Raw genomic sequence first — 14,546 nt, 5'->3', positions numbered from 1 at the left:
GCCCAGCCGTAGCCAGGGCACAGGTGGAGAAGCCCCTCCTCACTCTGCAGACATCCAGGGGTGCCTGGCACTGACCGGAGGTTTCGCTCTTGCCTGTGGAAACACCAGGGGAGCCCCAATGATATTATGATTCCACTTTTGTGGCTCGCGGGACTTCATCCGATCGCCTCGGCCCCGACAGAGTTTGCGAAAACATCCGCTGGGCAGAGAATTTATTATTTTTCTCACAGTAAGAAGTAGAATTTCTTCATGGTGGGCAAAAGGGGGGGGACATCATGTTTTCTTCTCAAATCGGGGAGGGGGGGGAGGGTTCAAGAGATGAAGGGAAAGGTGGAGGAAAGTCTCTCCTTTGAGGGGCAGCCCCGGAGGTTCCCAGGCCCTCACCAGCACTTCCCCGCCTCCCTGGCTCCAGCTTCTGGCCAGAGGGCTGAGCTTGGTTTGGTTGTTTGTGCTAGATTTCCCTTCTTGTCTTTGCCCTTGAAGGAAGAGACGGGGTTCCCCCAAGCAAATCATGCTGAGGCATAGGGAGCATAGGGGCTCCTGCTCCCGCAGCATCAGAGAGCTGGCTGCAGGCAGCTGGGAGGGGGCCGTTCAGGCCAAAGGCAGACAGGGAGGACCAGGCCATTTAGGCCAGGAGCCAGGCCTCTCGGGCCTCCTCCAGATGTCCCAACTCAGCTGGGCCCTTCTGCTGCTCCTGCCCCACCCATGAGCCTAGGGGAAGCGTAGGCCGGGCCCTGCTGCCGAGTTGCACTCCTGCCGGGACGTTCCCCGTGGGTGTGGGTGGAGAGCTGGGGGATAGAGCCCAAGGATAGAATTTGCCTCCAGAAGCCTCGGCCTCCTGGTCTCTTGGGAGGATCTGGCATTCGTGGAGTCGCTGTGCAGGAGCCCCCGAGCGTCCCAGCGGCAGAGAGGACGGGAACCGAGGCTAACGGGGAGACGGGCCCAGACTTGCTGCCTCCATTGAGCTCCTGGCAAGGATCCCTGTGAGCAGCAAAGGAGAGCCCCCCCTCCCTTCAAACAGGCAGCGCTCAGCATGGCTGCTGCTGGGGCTGCTCTCAGAGCAGCGCCCCCCCCCTCCTCCTCCAGAAAACGCAGCCCAGCCCAAAGAAGGGCAGCAGGCCAACAGAAAGGCAGCAGCGACCCTTGTTCTGGGCGTCATCTCAGCACGGAGGAACAAAAGCCGCGCCCGTCAGCATCGCTGCCCATGGAGCAACCTGGATGGCCCTACCTGCTCAGCCGGCCCCGCCCCCGCCCGCTGGCCTGCAGCCGAGGGAAAGCTGCTCCGCCCTCCATTCAGCGTCTCGGTTGTCGCAAGTCGAGAGAGGATCCCAGCTGTTGCCAGCCTTCCTGTTGGCGGCCCTTGGGGTCAGGCCGCTCGGCCGCCGAGCAGAGGCAGCAGCAGCCCTTCCCGGGCAGGAGATTCAGGCTGGGCGGGATGGAATCCTGCCGTGCGCCCCGGGCAACTCTGGCCCCCAGAAGCAGAAGGCGGCAGCTGCTGAGCCGCTCCCGGACCGCCTTTCCTTGAAGCTGGGAGCAAGACGAGGATGGGGACGAGGATTCCCTCGGATTCGGCCCTTGGGGGCGCAGAGGTTCACCCCGAGAAGGAGGAGTCTGAGTCCAGGGCTGCTCCCTCCTCGGGCAGCTTTCAGCAAGGCTTGCTGCAGGGAGAGTGGACTGGTCCCCAGCTGACAGAGGAGGAGGGCAAAGGGCCCAGGACTGGGCCAGAAGCAGATGAGCCCTCTGGAGGCAGGGAGGAGGAGCCCAGCATCGCTTCCCCCATGGGGCATCCAGAAGGAGGTCTGGGTGAGCTGGGAGTGGATTCTGGAGGGTCTCCTATGACCAAAGAGGCCTATGGCCAACCTGGGCTTGCAACACTTGGGCAGGAGGAGGAGGAGGAGGAGGAGGAGGAGGAGGAGGAGAACCGCCCGCCAGGAAATGCACCCCAGCTGACTTTGGGGGAAGAGGAGGAAAGGGAAGGGGCTTGCCTGCTGGGGAGCAAAGCGCTGGGCCCGGGCAGGGGGCCCCCGGGGCAATCCTGCTGCATTGAAGCCGAAGACCCTGTGGGGGTGGACGAGCAGGAGTGCCCCATCTGCACGGAGCTCTACGACCAAGACGAGCGCAAGCCGGCCTTGCTCAACTGCAGCCACGTGCTCTGCGGCCAGTGCCTGCAGTCCATCCTCCAGGCGGGCAGCGCGGCTGACATTGGCCGTGTGCGATGCCCCATCTGCCGCCAGAAGACGCCAATGATGGAGTGGGAGATCTGCAAGCTGCAAGAGGAGCTGTTCCTGCTGAACGCTGCCCAGGGCCCGGAGCCCCCTGCCTTTAGCCCACTGCCACCCCGGCAGCCCGGCTTCTGGGGGGGCCTGGAGCACCACTTCCGCGTCCGCTTCCACACCAGCCGCGTGATGGGCTTCTTCCCCTGCCTCCGCTATCCAGCTTGCCTGGTGGGCGGCCTGGCGGAGCTGGAGCGCCGATGCCCCTGGTGCTACCGGACGGCTCTCTTGGCTCTGGCCGCAGCGGAGATGCTGAGCCTCTTGCTGGTCTTCCTGCCCATCCTTCTGCTGCTGCTGCTCTTCCTCATCCTGGACAAGTAGGGCTCCCGCTGGCCTGGCTCGCATCCAGGGGGCTGCGAGCTAGCGAGGAAGGGTGGGGGCCTCCGGCACAGCCTGCAAGCGAGGAAGGGCCCAAACTCCAGGCTGTTCTCTACGTGGCTTCCCTGGGAATGTTGCCCGCTCCTCCGACCAAGCAAGGAACCAGCTCCCTGGGAAAGGAGGCTTCGGAAAGCAGGGAACGGTGGCATTTGCAGGCGGCGCAGATGAATTGGAGATGGCTCTGAGGGCCTGGGGAAGTGGGCTGCCATATCTGTGGCCAGTGAGGAGCACCTGGTGCAGCAGAGGGAGGGGCTGTCCCTGGCACCCAACCGGTTGAGCTCTTGGCAGTGTGGTGTCCTGTGCTTTCCCAGGAAACTGGCCTTGTTCGGCCCACGCCAGCCCTCTTGCCCAGGCTCTCTCCACAAAGCCTCGGATCCTTGCGTCCTCGACCCAGCCAGCAACGACCGGAGGCTGCCTGGGAGGGTCCGGGCTTGGTGTGTAAGGGAACGGTTGCTGCCAACAACATCGTCCTCTTCGCCAAGAGGGAAGAGAGGAAGCTGCCAGGCAATCTGGCCAAACCAAGCGCACGGGGTTTCTGGCTTGGCGTGACTCAGCAGGTGCCAGGCGCCCTCTGCTTGCTCGGTGGAGGAGGGCAGAGGCGGGAGCGGCTGGCACGGCCTGCCTCAAGCGTGGGGGAGGAGGAGAGGAGAGGAGGTCGGCAGCTGCCCAGAAACCCGTTGGCTGTTCTGCTCCAGCATCCCCTGTGGATTGCCTCCCGCCAGGGCTGCTTTCCCCAGCCTGCCCACCTGGGAGACCCAGTGCCCCTCCCTCCCGCCCCCCTGAAAGGCCGAACGCCCGCTCTCTGGGGCAGACCCACATAAAGGCTTTCCCAGAATGGCTGTCTCGTGCGTGACTCTCTACCTGGAGCCGACTCTGCTTAGTGAGCAAATGGGGGTCCCTTCAGGGTGGCCGCCTTGGGGGGGCTCACAAGTGCCTTCCCCCCTCCCCAGGACGGCAGGAAGGGGAGGGGAGGGCCTGCCTGGGGGAGCTGGTGGCACGTGAAGGGTGGGAGGAAGGAGGGGCCGCCTTCCCTGAAGGGCAGGAGGAGGAGGCAGGGTTACGCCACCCCAGAGTCTCTCCTCTCTCGGTGTTGAGCATTATGGCCTGGTTTCTTACAACACAAATAGGGTGCACTGCACACCTGGTGACCCTGGGAGTCCTGTGTTGTGGGCGTGTGTCTGTGGACCCGTTTCCAGTGGCTTCTTTGCCCTGCCCTGACCCCCCCCCTCCCCAACTGCCACACCTCTTCCAGGCGTTTCCTGCTTCATTGCAAAGCTTCAGCCACAGAACCACTTCCTCTCTCCCCCTTGTGGCAGGAACCACGTGGAGGAAGAGGGGGGGAGAAACGGTGGGGGAGGCAAAGCAAACAGCTCTCGAGTGATGGGTGACGGCCCCCTCAAGGACCCCTCGGAGACCCACTGGAGGAGCTGAGGGCTCACAGCTTTTCCTTCAGGCTGAGGGGATGAACCTGTCTTCCTTTGGGTCCTCCAGTTGCGCTGGCTGATCATAGCAATAGCAATAGCAGTAGACTTATATACCGCTTCATAGGCCTTTCAGGCCTCTCTAAGCGGTTTACAGAGTCAGCATATTGCCCCCAACAATCTGGGTCCTCATTTTACCCACCTCGGAAGGATGGAAGGCTGAGTCAACCCTGAGCCGGTGAGATTTGAACCGCTGACCTGCTGATCTAGCAGTAGCCTGCAGTGCTGCATTTAACCACTGCGCCACCTTGGCTCTAAAACAAACTCTTCAAACAAATCTTATGATCAGGGCAAGGAGGGTGGCGAGCCGCCTGCTGGACTCTCTGGCTGCAGGCAGAGCCAGCGGTCAGCTGAGGAAACCCCACCTCTGCGGCCCGGAGCCCGGTTCTTCCAGCGCCCCAGTCCACTCTCTGCAGGTTGGCCTCTCTCGCCCACCACCTCTCCCTCCCTCTCTCTCTCCCTCTCTTTCCCTCTCTCTCACAGAGTTGCCTCCTCTCTCTCCCTCCCTCTCCCCCCCTCTCTCCCTCTTTCTCTCCCTCCCTCCCTCTCCCCCTCTCACGCAGTTGCCTCCTCTCTCTCTCCCCCTTTCTCTCCCTCCCTCTCTCACACAGAGTTGCCTCCTCTCTCTCTCCCTCCCTCTCTCCCTCCCTCTCTCTCTCCCTCTTTCCCTCTCTCCCTCCCTCTCTTTCCCTCTCTCACAGTTGCTTCCTCTCTCCCCCTCTCTCCCACTCTCACTCTCACACACACACAAAGAGTTGCCTCCTCTCTCTCCCTCTCACACACACTCCTCCTCTTTCTCTCCCTTTCCCTCCCTCCCTCTCCCCCTCTCTCTTACACAGAGTTGCCTCCCCTCCCCCTTTCTCTCCCTCTCTCACAGAGTTGCCTCCTCTCTCTCTCCCCTCCGTCTCTCTCCTTCCTTCCCTCTCTCTCCCTCTCTCCCTCTCTCTCTCCCTCTCTCTCACAGAGTTGCCTCCTCTCTCTCCCTCTCTCCCTCTTTCTCACACACACACACACACAGAGTTGCCTCCTCTCTCTCCCTCTCACTCCCTCTCTCGCACACACGCCTCCTCTTTCTCTCCCTCCCTCTGCACACACATGAATGGAGAGCACATGCCTGTTTTGGTTCAGGAGCATTCTTTATTTAGATTGGGCTGAGGGTTAACGAGACCGCCAGGTATAAAACAGGATCTTCTTAGTCAGCCATCTTGTTCTCTGGGTTGATGGCTGCAGCGCCTTCTTTCCTCTCCGCCTGGGCTTTGGGTGAAGCTTGGCAACCTACCCAAGGGACAAGCGGCTGTGGGCCTTTGGCCAAGCCAACGCCAGGCCTTTCCTGACCGGAGGTGTTCCTGGGAGGTTGGGGGGAGGGGAAATGCCCAGCCCACCACCGAGGAACTTTGCCTTCCTCAGCTCCTCCTCTTGAGATGGACTCAGGGGGGGAGTTGGCTCCCCATCCTCTCCGCCCTTGTGGAAGCGAAGCCGAGAAGAGCCTGGCTAAGGCAGCTCTGCCCTTTGGCTGACGTGGGCATCCCCGGTTGGCAAGACTCAACGTCCCCCTTTGGAGGATCTTTTGGGCTCCCAGCAGGCCTCACTCCCAGCCCTCCTCGTGCTGCGGCTTCTCCAGATTCTGAACCCGGCTTGACCCAGGGGTGCCCCTTGGTGGCCCACTGCCAGCTGAGCCGGCCTTCCTGGTTGACTTCTAGAAAGACCCCCACCCCCCCTGTAGGGCAACTGAATTGTAAATCTCGGCTCTCCCGGACCCACAGAACCTCAAGAGATGGGTCACTAAGGAAAGCCCCTTTTCTCGGGGGCAGGTTGGAGTCAGGTCAAGTTATGGCTTTTCCTTTCTAGCTTGGCACAGAATGTTTTGTAAGGTGGGCACTTCCTCCCAGACCAGCCTCCGCCAGAGGAAGTGGGCATCTTCTTCCCTCCAGCCTGATACTGTCATGGCATTCTGGGGATCGGCCGCCTTCTCTCTGCCCCTTCAGCTGGGGGGGGGGGCTTTTCCACGAACGGAGGGACACCAGCTGGGGAGTGGCCATACCCTGTCCGCTCCCGAAGTCGCCCTAGAGGGAAAAGAGGACCTTCCTTTTCCTAGGAGGAGATTCCGTGTCCCGGGTGGGAGGGCGCTGCTGCTTGCCAGAGCCTCCGTTGCCAGGGGGCACCCCTTTCCCTCCGCCCCAGGAGACGCGACCCAGGGATCACTGCCCTCTCGGTCCCTTTTATTCGGCAGCAAGGGCCCAAATAAGATGCATTTCTGAAACAGTGCTGAGGAACGCTTCCTCCAAAACGAGGATTAAAAATGTACACTTGTTTTCCGCTTCCCTTAAGGATTTGTATCAGGAAAACGGGGCGATTCTTTAGGAAATTCCTGTTTGCCACCGGACTTCAGTTGGCAGCATGGAGTGGACTTAACAACACTTGGCCACAGAATCAGAAGCTTTGGCAAATAACTTAAAACTGGCGTCGGCCGTGTTTTCCAGCACAGGCCCCGCCTGGCATCGTCTCTGTATTGTTCCAGGGTCCTGCCTTGGCTCGTCTTCCCCCAACAAGCGCCCTGTTCTCCCCCACCGGGGCTGAGCCGTCAGCTGAAAGGAAAGAGGCCACATCCAGCCCTTGAGTAGCCAAGCCAAGCACGGCTTGGGGGTCTCTCGGGATGCGCAGAGGAAGGGGGCGGGGCGGATGGAAGGGGAGGGCAGTGGGCGGTCGGATCTCCACAATGCTTCCTGGTGGCTCTTCCGACAGCCCCAGCCAGGAGCAGGCCCTCCCGACCAGGAGTGACTGCCCAAGATTACTTCCTCTCCTTCAAGCAGCAGCCGTCCCAACTTCAGGGGCGTCCCCTGCCAAATAGTTGCTCATCGCGGAGGACCAGTCGGTCGGGCATCTCCCAGGACCTGCAGAAGGAAGCCACCCTCTTCTCCCTCACACAATCCCACTGCCGAGGCCGGCGGGAGATGGTGGGCAGAGCGGGGCAGGGGCAGACACGCAGCTTACATGATGGCGCATGAAGAGAGCGGGTTCCGGACGTGGCAGGTGCAGGCCGCCCCACAGTACTGGCGGAAAGTCTGATAGCAGCTGCGGTCGGTCTCGCCGCTCCACTGCGCCTGGTTGGCCGAGAGCGCTTCGGCCGGCAGCCTGTTGAGGATGCTGGTGTTGACCGCCAGGGCGGCCAACCCGTAGTCGGTGAAGAGCACCGTCTCCCTCTTGCATGTGGGGCAGGAGATGAACTTGTACTTGGGGCAGGACTCGTAGAGGATCTGCAAGCATTCCTCGCACACCGAGTGCAGGCAGGAGAGGATGCGCGGGCGTTTGTTGGTGAAGTTGTAGGTGTGGCCGCAGGTGGGGCACTCCAGGGGCTCGGAGGGAGTGGAGGGGTGCAGCACATACTGGTTGACGATCACCTCATCTGAGGCCGGGGCTTGGCGGTGGAAGCAGAGGTCGGAGCTGCCCTTGCGCTGCCCTGGATACAGCCGCTCTCGCCGGGGCAGGGGCGGGGTCCGGGACAGCCCCAGAGACCCCGGGTTGTGGTCTAAGGCTGGGATATCGCCGCAGGCCTGGTTAACGATGATCTCGGAATCGGAGGGCCAGGCCCGCTTGGCAACCAGGGGAGGGTCCCGGCGTGGGGCCGGGACATAGCGCGACTGGGAGCTCTGCAGCTCCGAGAACTTTTCAGGGTGGATGATCTTCATGGCCTCCATTTTGATGATGACCTGCTGCCCCTTCAGACATGACATGAGGAGGCTCTTCACCTTCCTGTCCGCGGCTCTGTGTCCTCCAAAGGCCTCCTGCATGAGGCTAGATGGGGCTGGTGGCAAGCCAGGCTTTGAACCGGGCACGGACCATGAAGGGGCAGCGCTGGAGGGGGGCAGCAGGGCAGAGACGCATCCTGCAGCGGGGCTGCCAAAATGGCTGCGGCCTGGGCCTTCCACGCTTTCTGTCCAAGGCGGGTCGTAAGGCCGGGGGGAGGGGGGCGATGTCCACTCCGGGAGTTTTTTTATGCCCACAGATGCGGCTCTCTTGGGCAGCAGGGCGTTGGGCCTAGTTCCCAGGGTGGGTGCTTGGCTGGCAGGATGAGCCCCGGATGAGCCCTAGGAAAGGAGGCCGGGGCGGGGGGGAGTGCTGGACTGTGTCTTGCCTTCCGCCCTGCTGGCGTGGCTGAGCCCACTCGGGTGAAGAGGAGGGGATGGAATGCGGCCGGAGTGTCCAGGGGAGGCCCGAGCACTCCCTCCCTCCCTCCCCGTGCGCCTCGGTTCCTGTTTACGTGTGGGGAGATCCTAACAACGCTCAAGAATGTGTTTTGCAAATTCCTGAGCTCTGACGTGCACCTTCCTCCACGCTCTTCCCTGAAGATCAGGTCCCAGGAAAAGGCCCCCAGGTGGGGCAGATCCTGCTCAAGCGCCAGGCAGAGGCTTTGCTCTGGGGAAGCTGCCCCGGCTTCACTTGGAACTGGCGCGGCCCTTCAGACCCCTGGAAAACAAAGCAGAGCAGTGCATGTTTGTGGGTCCCTTTGCTCCCCCTCCCAAAGCTTGAAAGGCATCCAGAAAACGGGGGCTCCTTTTGAAATACCAGCCAGCACACCTGGCATCTCCCTGTGCTCTGCTGCTCAACTCCCCACTGGCGATTGTCAGTTCTTTTCTCTCCGTTCTTCCCTGACTTATTCCCTGCCTCTTTCTCTTTTGGTGTATTTACTCTCTGCGGGCTAGGAGCGTTTTTAATTCCCTGAACCATAATTCTCTGCTGCTCTGAACCAACCAGGCCAGGTGGAGCTGTGGGCCCTCTTCGCTCAGCACCAGTTGTCCCTGACCTTCCTACCCAGAGATAGCAGGCACCAAATTGGGTACCTTCTCTGTGCCAAGCATCTTATCTGGCCTTCAGCTACCACCCTCTCCTGGAGAGAGCTCAGAGAGGCCTGGAGCTCTTAACTGGGTCTGTTGCTCTGCAAGGCATTTTTGAAACCTCGGGCGGGGGTGTGTGTGTGCAATACACAGCCCCCCCCCCCCGGCATCTATGTGAAAAGATGACCCTGCAAAAGACCCTGCAGGCACTCGGGACATGGATGGGGTGTAAGGCTACCTTGGGGAGGGGGCATGTGGAAATGCTTCAAGATGAGCCCTGGCCTCTGAAGGCAGGTCTCCCTTCACACACACACACACTGTTTTCAGGCTGGGGAAAGGACGGGGCGAGGGCCGTGCCAATCTCTGTCCACAGCTGCCAGGAACAATCTGCTCGAGCAGCACCAGCCAAGTTTCCAAACTGCCCATAAGAGACTCTGGTCCTTCTGCATTTGAGAGGCTGGGCCCCTGCTCCGCGTCACAGCTCCCCAGTCACAACTTGGCCACGGAGGCCGATTGCGATGGCGGCCACTTCCTCTTCTGGGGCAAGCTGGGAACTCCAACATTAGCCCAGAGATCGTCTCTCCCGGTGGTGGTGGTGGGGGACAGGGTTCCTTTAAAGACCCAAAGCGGGGGGGGGGGGGTTGTCTTGTTGCTGAAGAAAGCAGCCTGCCCTGAAAGGCTGAGATGGGGCCCTCTGGATCGCTGTTGAAATCCTGCCTGATACAAATCTAAGGGACACGGCTGGCTAAGGCTCGCCCAGGGCCAGCCAGGAGGCCTTGATGGGGAGCTAACGTCTTGGGATGGGGGCTTGTGAGGCAGAATAACTTCAGGTTGCAATGCAGTGGGGCCAGTTTTGAAGTAATGGGCTCACCGGCCCTTTAGGAGCAAAGATGGGGAGGCAAAGGTGCCATGAGGTGAGAGCACCAGCCCTGCGTTTGTTTCAAGCCCGGCCAGGAAGCCTGTTTTGAAAAGGAAGGAGCGAAGGCTCTCGGCCAGGAGGGACCCAGGAGGGACGTAGAGTTCTCTGCCCTCCGCTCTGCTGGCAGGTGCCTTTGGGCTACAGACAAGCTGTGCTGGCAGAGCGGGAGGAGAAGACGACCGGCTCTCATCTCCCCTCTGCCACAAAGCTCACGTCCCCTTTCATCGCCTGAGCAGCTTCTGGGGGCTCACAGGTCCTGCAGCAGGAATGTCGCTGGGCAGCCCAAGAGAGACGCTGCTGATGGCCCATCTCTTCTGGGTTGCAGAGACCTTGCTGGGGGTGATGGAGGAAGGACACTAATGGAGGAGGAGGAGGAGGAGGAGTTGCTGTGGCGTCTTTGGAGGGAAAGTGCCTGGTGAATTCAGGCGAAGGGGGTTGAGTCCAGCGCCCTCCTTGCAGAGGCCCGGGAGCCAACGAGCACAGCTAGTCTGCTGCCTTTGTAGAGGAGGCTGCTGGTGGGGCCTCGCTATTCCGGGGCCCATCGTGTTTGGCCCGAGGCAGATCCTTAACCCGTTGTTCGTGGGCAACCCTCCCACCCTCATCGCGGTCCCAGATCCTCACCTCTGTCGGTTCCCACCCGGCTGTCCCGGAGCCCCGGGCATCCTCCACGGCTGGCTCCCCAGCAAGCTGGCGCCGCTCCAGCGGTTTGGCCGAGGAGCAGGTGCGTTGGGGAGCGGACGCCGCGTCCTCGGGCTCAGCCGAAGCGCCCCGTAGCCGGGAAGGCACGGAGGGAGAGCGCCCGGCCGACGGGTCCTCTCTCTGGTTTCCTAGGAGCCCCCGAGGCGGAGCGGGATGCTAAGCTGCGGCCGGGCGGGCGCGATTGGTACCCAAGAGAGGCCGCAGCGGCGGCTTTGCCTCCTTTCCTTCGGCGGCTTGAAGGCCAGCGATGCCCGGGATCGCGGGATGCCTCGGTGCCGTCTGCTTCTGGTCGATGGGGAAGCCTGCCTGCCCTGCCGCTGCCGGATGCCCGCGGCCGCCGCCTCACTCCGTCCCCCGCTCTTTCCGCAGTGAGAGCACTGCAGTGATGCAGGCAGCCCCGCTCGCTCGGCTCACGTTTCCCTCAATCAGCAGCCGCCGCTGGCCCGACCTCGCGGGCTGCGCTGCCTTAGCGCCCGCCCGCCCGCTCCTGCCAGCCACGCTGCGGAGAAGCTCGTGTCTTCAGGTCGCGCAGGAAGAAGAGCCGCGCTGGGCTCTGCTCCGCCTTCCTTCCTCGCTCGCTCGCCCGGCGGGCAGTTGCGAAGTTACCCTCGGAGGCGGCGGTGGTGGCGGCAGTGCAGCAGCTTCCTTCCGGCTGCCGGGTGGGCCTCCCCTTGCAGCCTGGAACGAGAGCCCTGCGGGGTAGGTCGCTCTGGAGCCCAAAGGGCAAAGCAGAGGCCGAGGGACCTCCAGAGATGGGCAGAGATGCCGAGGAGCCCGAAGGAGAGGAAGAATCCACCCCCAGGCAGCCCTGGCTGCTTCCATCCGATGTTGCTCGGCTGGAGCAGAGCTCAACGCACTCCCCTTCTTCACACACACACACACACCCCAGCCAGCCACCCCAAACTTGCTTAGCCTGCTCTCCCACTCCCCAACCTTTGGGAATAGAAAGAGACACCTGGCCTCCTCCTGATCCTGGGGCGGGGGGGGGGGGAGGACAGCCTCCAGGCGCCCTTCATGCTCTTTCCACTCCCCACTTTCAAGATCCACCTTGCAGACTTTCCATCTTGACCTCGAGAAGAAGAAGCTCACCGAATCCCTTTTAATCCCCACCTTTGTTCCAAGTTCCTAAAGTGCTTGGAAAATAACATCAGCAGTAAGGCTACCATAAAATTGGGAGGGGTTTTGGTGTCCTGCTGCTGAGCAGATTCCTCCTCGGGGGAGGGGGGCTGCTGGACCTTGCCAAAAGTTATTGATGGCAAATGGGGTGGGGTGTGGAAATCCTTTTGTTCCCTGTGGGTTTGTACCCCACATAAGTTGGGGATACCCATGGAAGGACAGGTTGCTTGCACCCCCACCCCCCACCAGTTAATCAGAACTTAACCTGGGAAATCTCCCCTGCTCTCTCCCTCCTCTTCCCATCAGGCTGAAGGGGAATAGTAATAAGGATATATTCAATAATAAGATACTAGATCAGTGTTTCTCAACCTTGACCACTTGAAGATGTCCGGACTTCAACTCCCAGAATTCCCCAGCCAGCATTCGCTGGCTGGGGAATTCTGGGAGTTGAAGTCCGGACATCTTCAAGTAGCCAAGGTTGAGAAACACTGTAGATGATGCCTTTGTATACTTGCATGCGGTGAATATTTGTTTCCTGTGACACATATATGTTGCGCCTTTTGTGATGCCTGTTACGCCCTTTGTAGTTGTAACACAAATATGCCACATTAGACCCTGGTGCTTTTATTTCCTAAGGGGAAATGCTGTTATTGGAAAGTACCTGGCATTTGTCAAAACCTATGCCTCACCTTCTGCCTAAGAACGTATCTCACCTTTGATCTGTTCCCTTCACAACAGGGGGTCAAATGGCCAATCGTGAGAACAGAGGAAAGAGATAAGACTAATAAAGCTAGTGAGAGTATTGTGAAGCCAGAATGCTATTTTATGATGTTTCTGACTGTATAAAAAGGAGCTACACCTTCTCTGAAGTGTATTTCTCTCCCTGCATATCCTTGGGGTATGTTGAGAACAACTGGCCATCCTGTCTTTAAACTTTGATCGAAGATTAAACGCTGACTGTTATTCAAGCCTCCGTTTTAAATCTCATTTTTGGCTCATGGTGACTTGGATGTGTTCTCAAACATCAAATGTATTCTCAAATGTTACATTTGGCACCCAACGTGAATGGAACTTGGAGGCTCCATTTTCCTTCAAGGTAGCCACATCTGGCCTCCCATAGAGCCGAACTCCTTTGAGGTTCGGCTGGCCTTCAACATGTTGATTTTGAACCCCAGGGGAGTCATGGGGTGGCTAAGGTACGGTGCGATTTGTTTTTGGAAATTTCTGGACGTTGTGAATTGTGACAGATATGTGAAACTTACTCATTTGATGCTGTGCAGGCTTAATTGGGCTCCTGGCTGAGGGCTGCAGAGGGCAGAGGGCACCGTCTTTTCAGCCAGAATCTTCCCTGGGGGAGCCAAGCGAGCCATTGGCATTCTGAGGAAACTTGCTCAGAGTGATAACCTTACTTGGTATGATAATAGTGATAATGAAAATTGCATTGCTGCTCTCGATCATGATTTGTTGGGCTGGGAAATTTGCTAAGTATGACTAAGAGGCAACACGGGGCAGGACTAGGGTGGAACCCTCACCACTGGGGGGGTGATAACCACAGGGAGGGGCCCAGGAGGCGGAACCGCTGGTTCCGGGACAGGAAATCCTCCGTTTCTCCTCCAGCCGGAGACTCGGTGGGCGGTCACAATGGCTGGCTTTCCTCCCCCCCCCCCCAGAGGGGGGCTGTGGGGAATCAGGCCAGCTAGGCCACTCACTCAAGTTGGCAAGAGGCAGCTGGATTGGCCCCGAGCTCTCTGTGCTGGCGAGAGAAGGCCGCATTGACAAGGGCCATGGAAGCTTTCACAACACTGGACCAGGCCCTTAGTTGGGCTGAAGTGCTGGGCTTAACCCGAGGCTCTTGTGCTTGCCGGTGGTTGTGAGGACAATGTGGCCCAATGTTGCACAGTGAGCCACTTTGGGAACCAGGAGTGAGGAGTGAGGGGAGAGTTGCATTTTCTTTTCATTTTACAAATAATTACAAGCAAACAAATAATCCCCTCAACACCGTCAAACTATTCACTAAGTCTGCATTACTATTACTGTTAACCTTCCCATCGTCCCTGTCACCCAGCTCCTCCCACTTATGACCGTATGAGGGTAACTTTGCTGCTTGCATCCTTACCATTTATATTGATTGTTTCCTAAGTGTGGTTTGATTGCTTATTTGTACCCTAAGACTATCATTAAGTGCTGTACCTTATGATTGGTGACGGATGTGTCTTTTCTTTCATATACGCTGAGCGCAGCATCTGCACCAAAGACAAAGTCCTTATGGGCCCAATCACATTTGGACCATGGAGAATTCTATTTATTTCCATATGCATGGAACTGTTTCCTTGTTTTAAAAAGTTATACCTCATATGTAGCAGTTCTTTTAATATACAGTTGTAAGATAGTGGTATCATGCACAGTTTATCCATAAGATTAGTCAACCTGCTGCCTTTTAGACAATGTCCCGCTCCCCCCCCCCAGCCCCAAACTCTCAAGCATTGGGGCGGAGGGAGGGGAAGCAGGCCAGGGCTAGGGGAGGGCTGACCCCTAGTGTTGGCTTTGGGGAACAGCACTTACCCTACCTACCTGTCCCTCCCTCGGGGAGAAGGGCAACCCCGTAGACCGTTCTGTCCCCCGCAATCCAGGCTCAGGGTAGGAAGAGCCCCTCTCGGTGGGGAGGGGGAGCCAGGCACCTTTGTGGGGAAGCGAAGAACAGCCCCCCCCCCCAAGTCTTTCTCCTTAGGAGGGATGGCCCCCACTTCCAATGGGGAGGGGAAATTTGGAGGGGGCATCCTTAGCCCCCTGCCCGGTGCGCCCTGGGATGGGATGGGGGGGGCAAGGCGCAGGCGGAGGGTGGGGCGAC

At 59.5% G+C, this 14,546-nt stretch overlaps 2 protein-coding genes across 2 annotated transcripts; one reads left to right on the top strand and one right to left on the bottom strand.

Moving 5' to 3' along the window:
• Positions 1–1,313: 1,313 nt before the first annotated feature.
• Positions 1,314–3,475, top strand: LOC148048598 (ring finger protein-like). Its single transcript, XM_087704820.1, has one exon. It carries the CDS (start codon positions 1,545–1,547, stop codon positions 2,592–2,594), a length of 1,050 nt encoding a protein of 349 aa, XP_087560946.1. The 5' UTR covers positions 1,314–1,544; the 3' UTR covers positions 2,595–3,475.
• A 2,684-nt stretch (positions 3,476–6,159) lies between these two features.
• Positions 6,160–11,138, bottom strand: RNF208 (ring finger protein 208). Its single transcript, XM_087704816.1, has 2 exons — positions 10,505–11,138; positions 6,160–8,596 (listed from the first exon to the last, which is right to left on the bottom strand). The coding sequence occupies exon 2, from the start codon at positions 7,918–7,920 to the stop codon at positions 7,120–7,122; it is 801 nt and encodes a 266-aa protein (XP_087560942.1). The 5' UTR covers positions 7,921–8,596; positions 10,505–11,138; the 3' UTR covers positions 6,160–7,119.
• Positions 11,139–14,546: the final 3,408 nt, after the last annotated feature.

This window comes from Thamnophis sirtalis, unplaced genomic scaffold (genome assembly GCF_051295495.1).
Source record: "Thamnophis sirtalis isolate CommonGarterSnake01/CBP01778 unplaced genomic scaffold, rThaSir2_p1.2 scaffold_2, whole genome shotgun sequence".
Lineage (NCBI taxonomy): Eukaryota > Metazoa > Chordata > Lepidosauria > Squamata > Natricidae > Thamnophis > Thamnophis sirtalis.
Note: the sequence above shows the minus strand (reverse complement) of the source record. Positions and strands in the feature narration are given on the sequence as shown.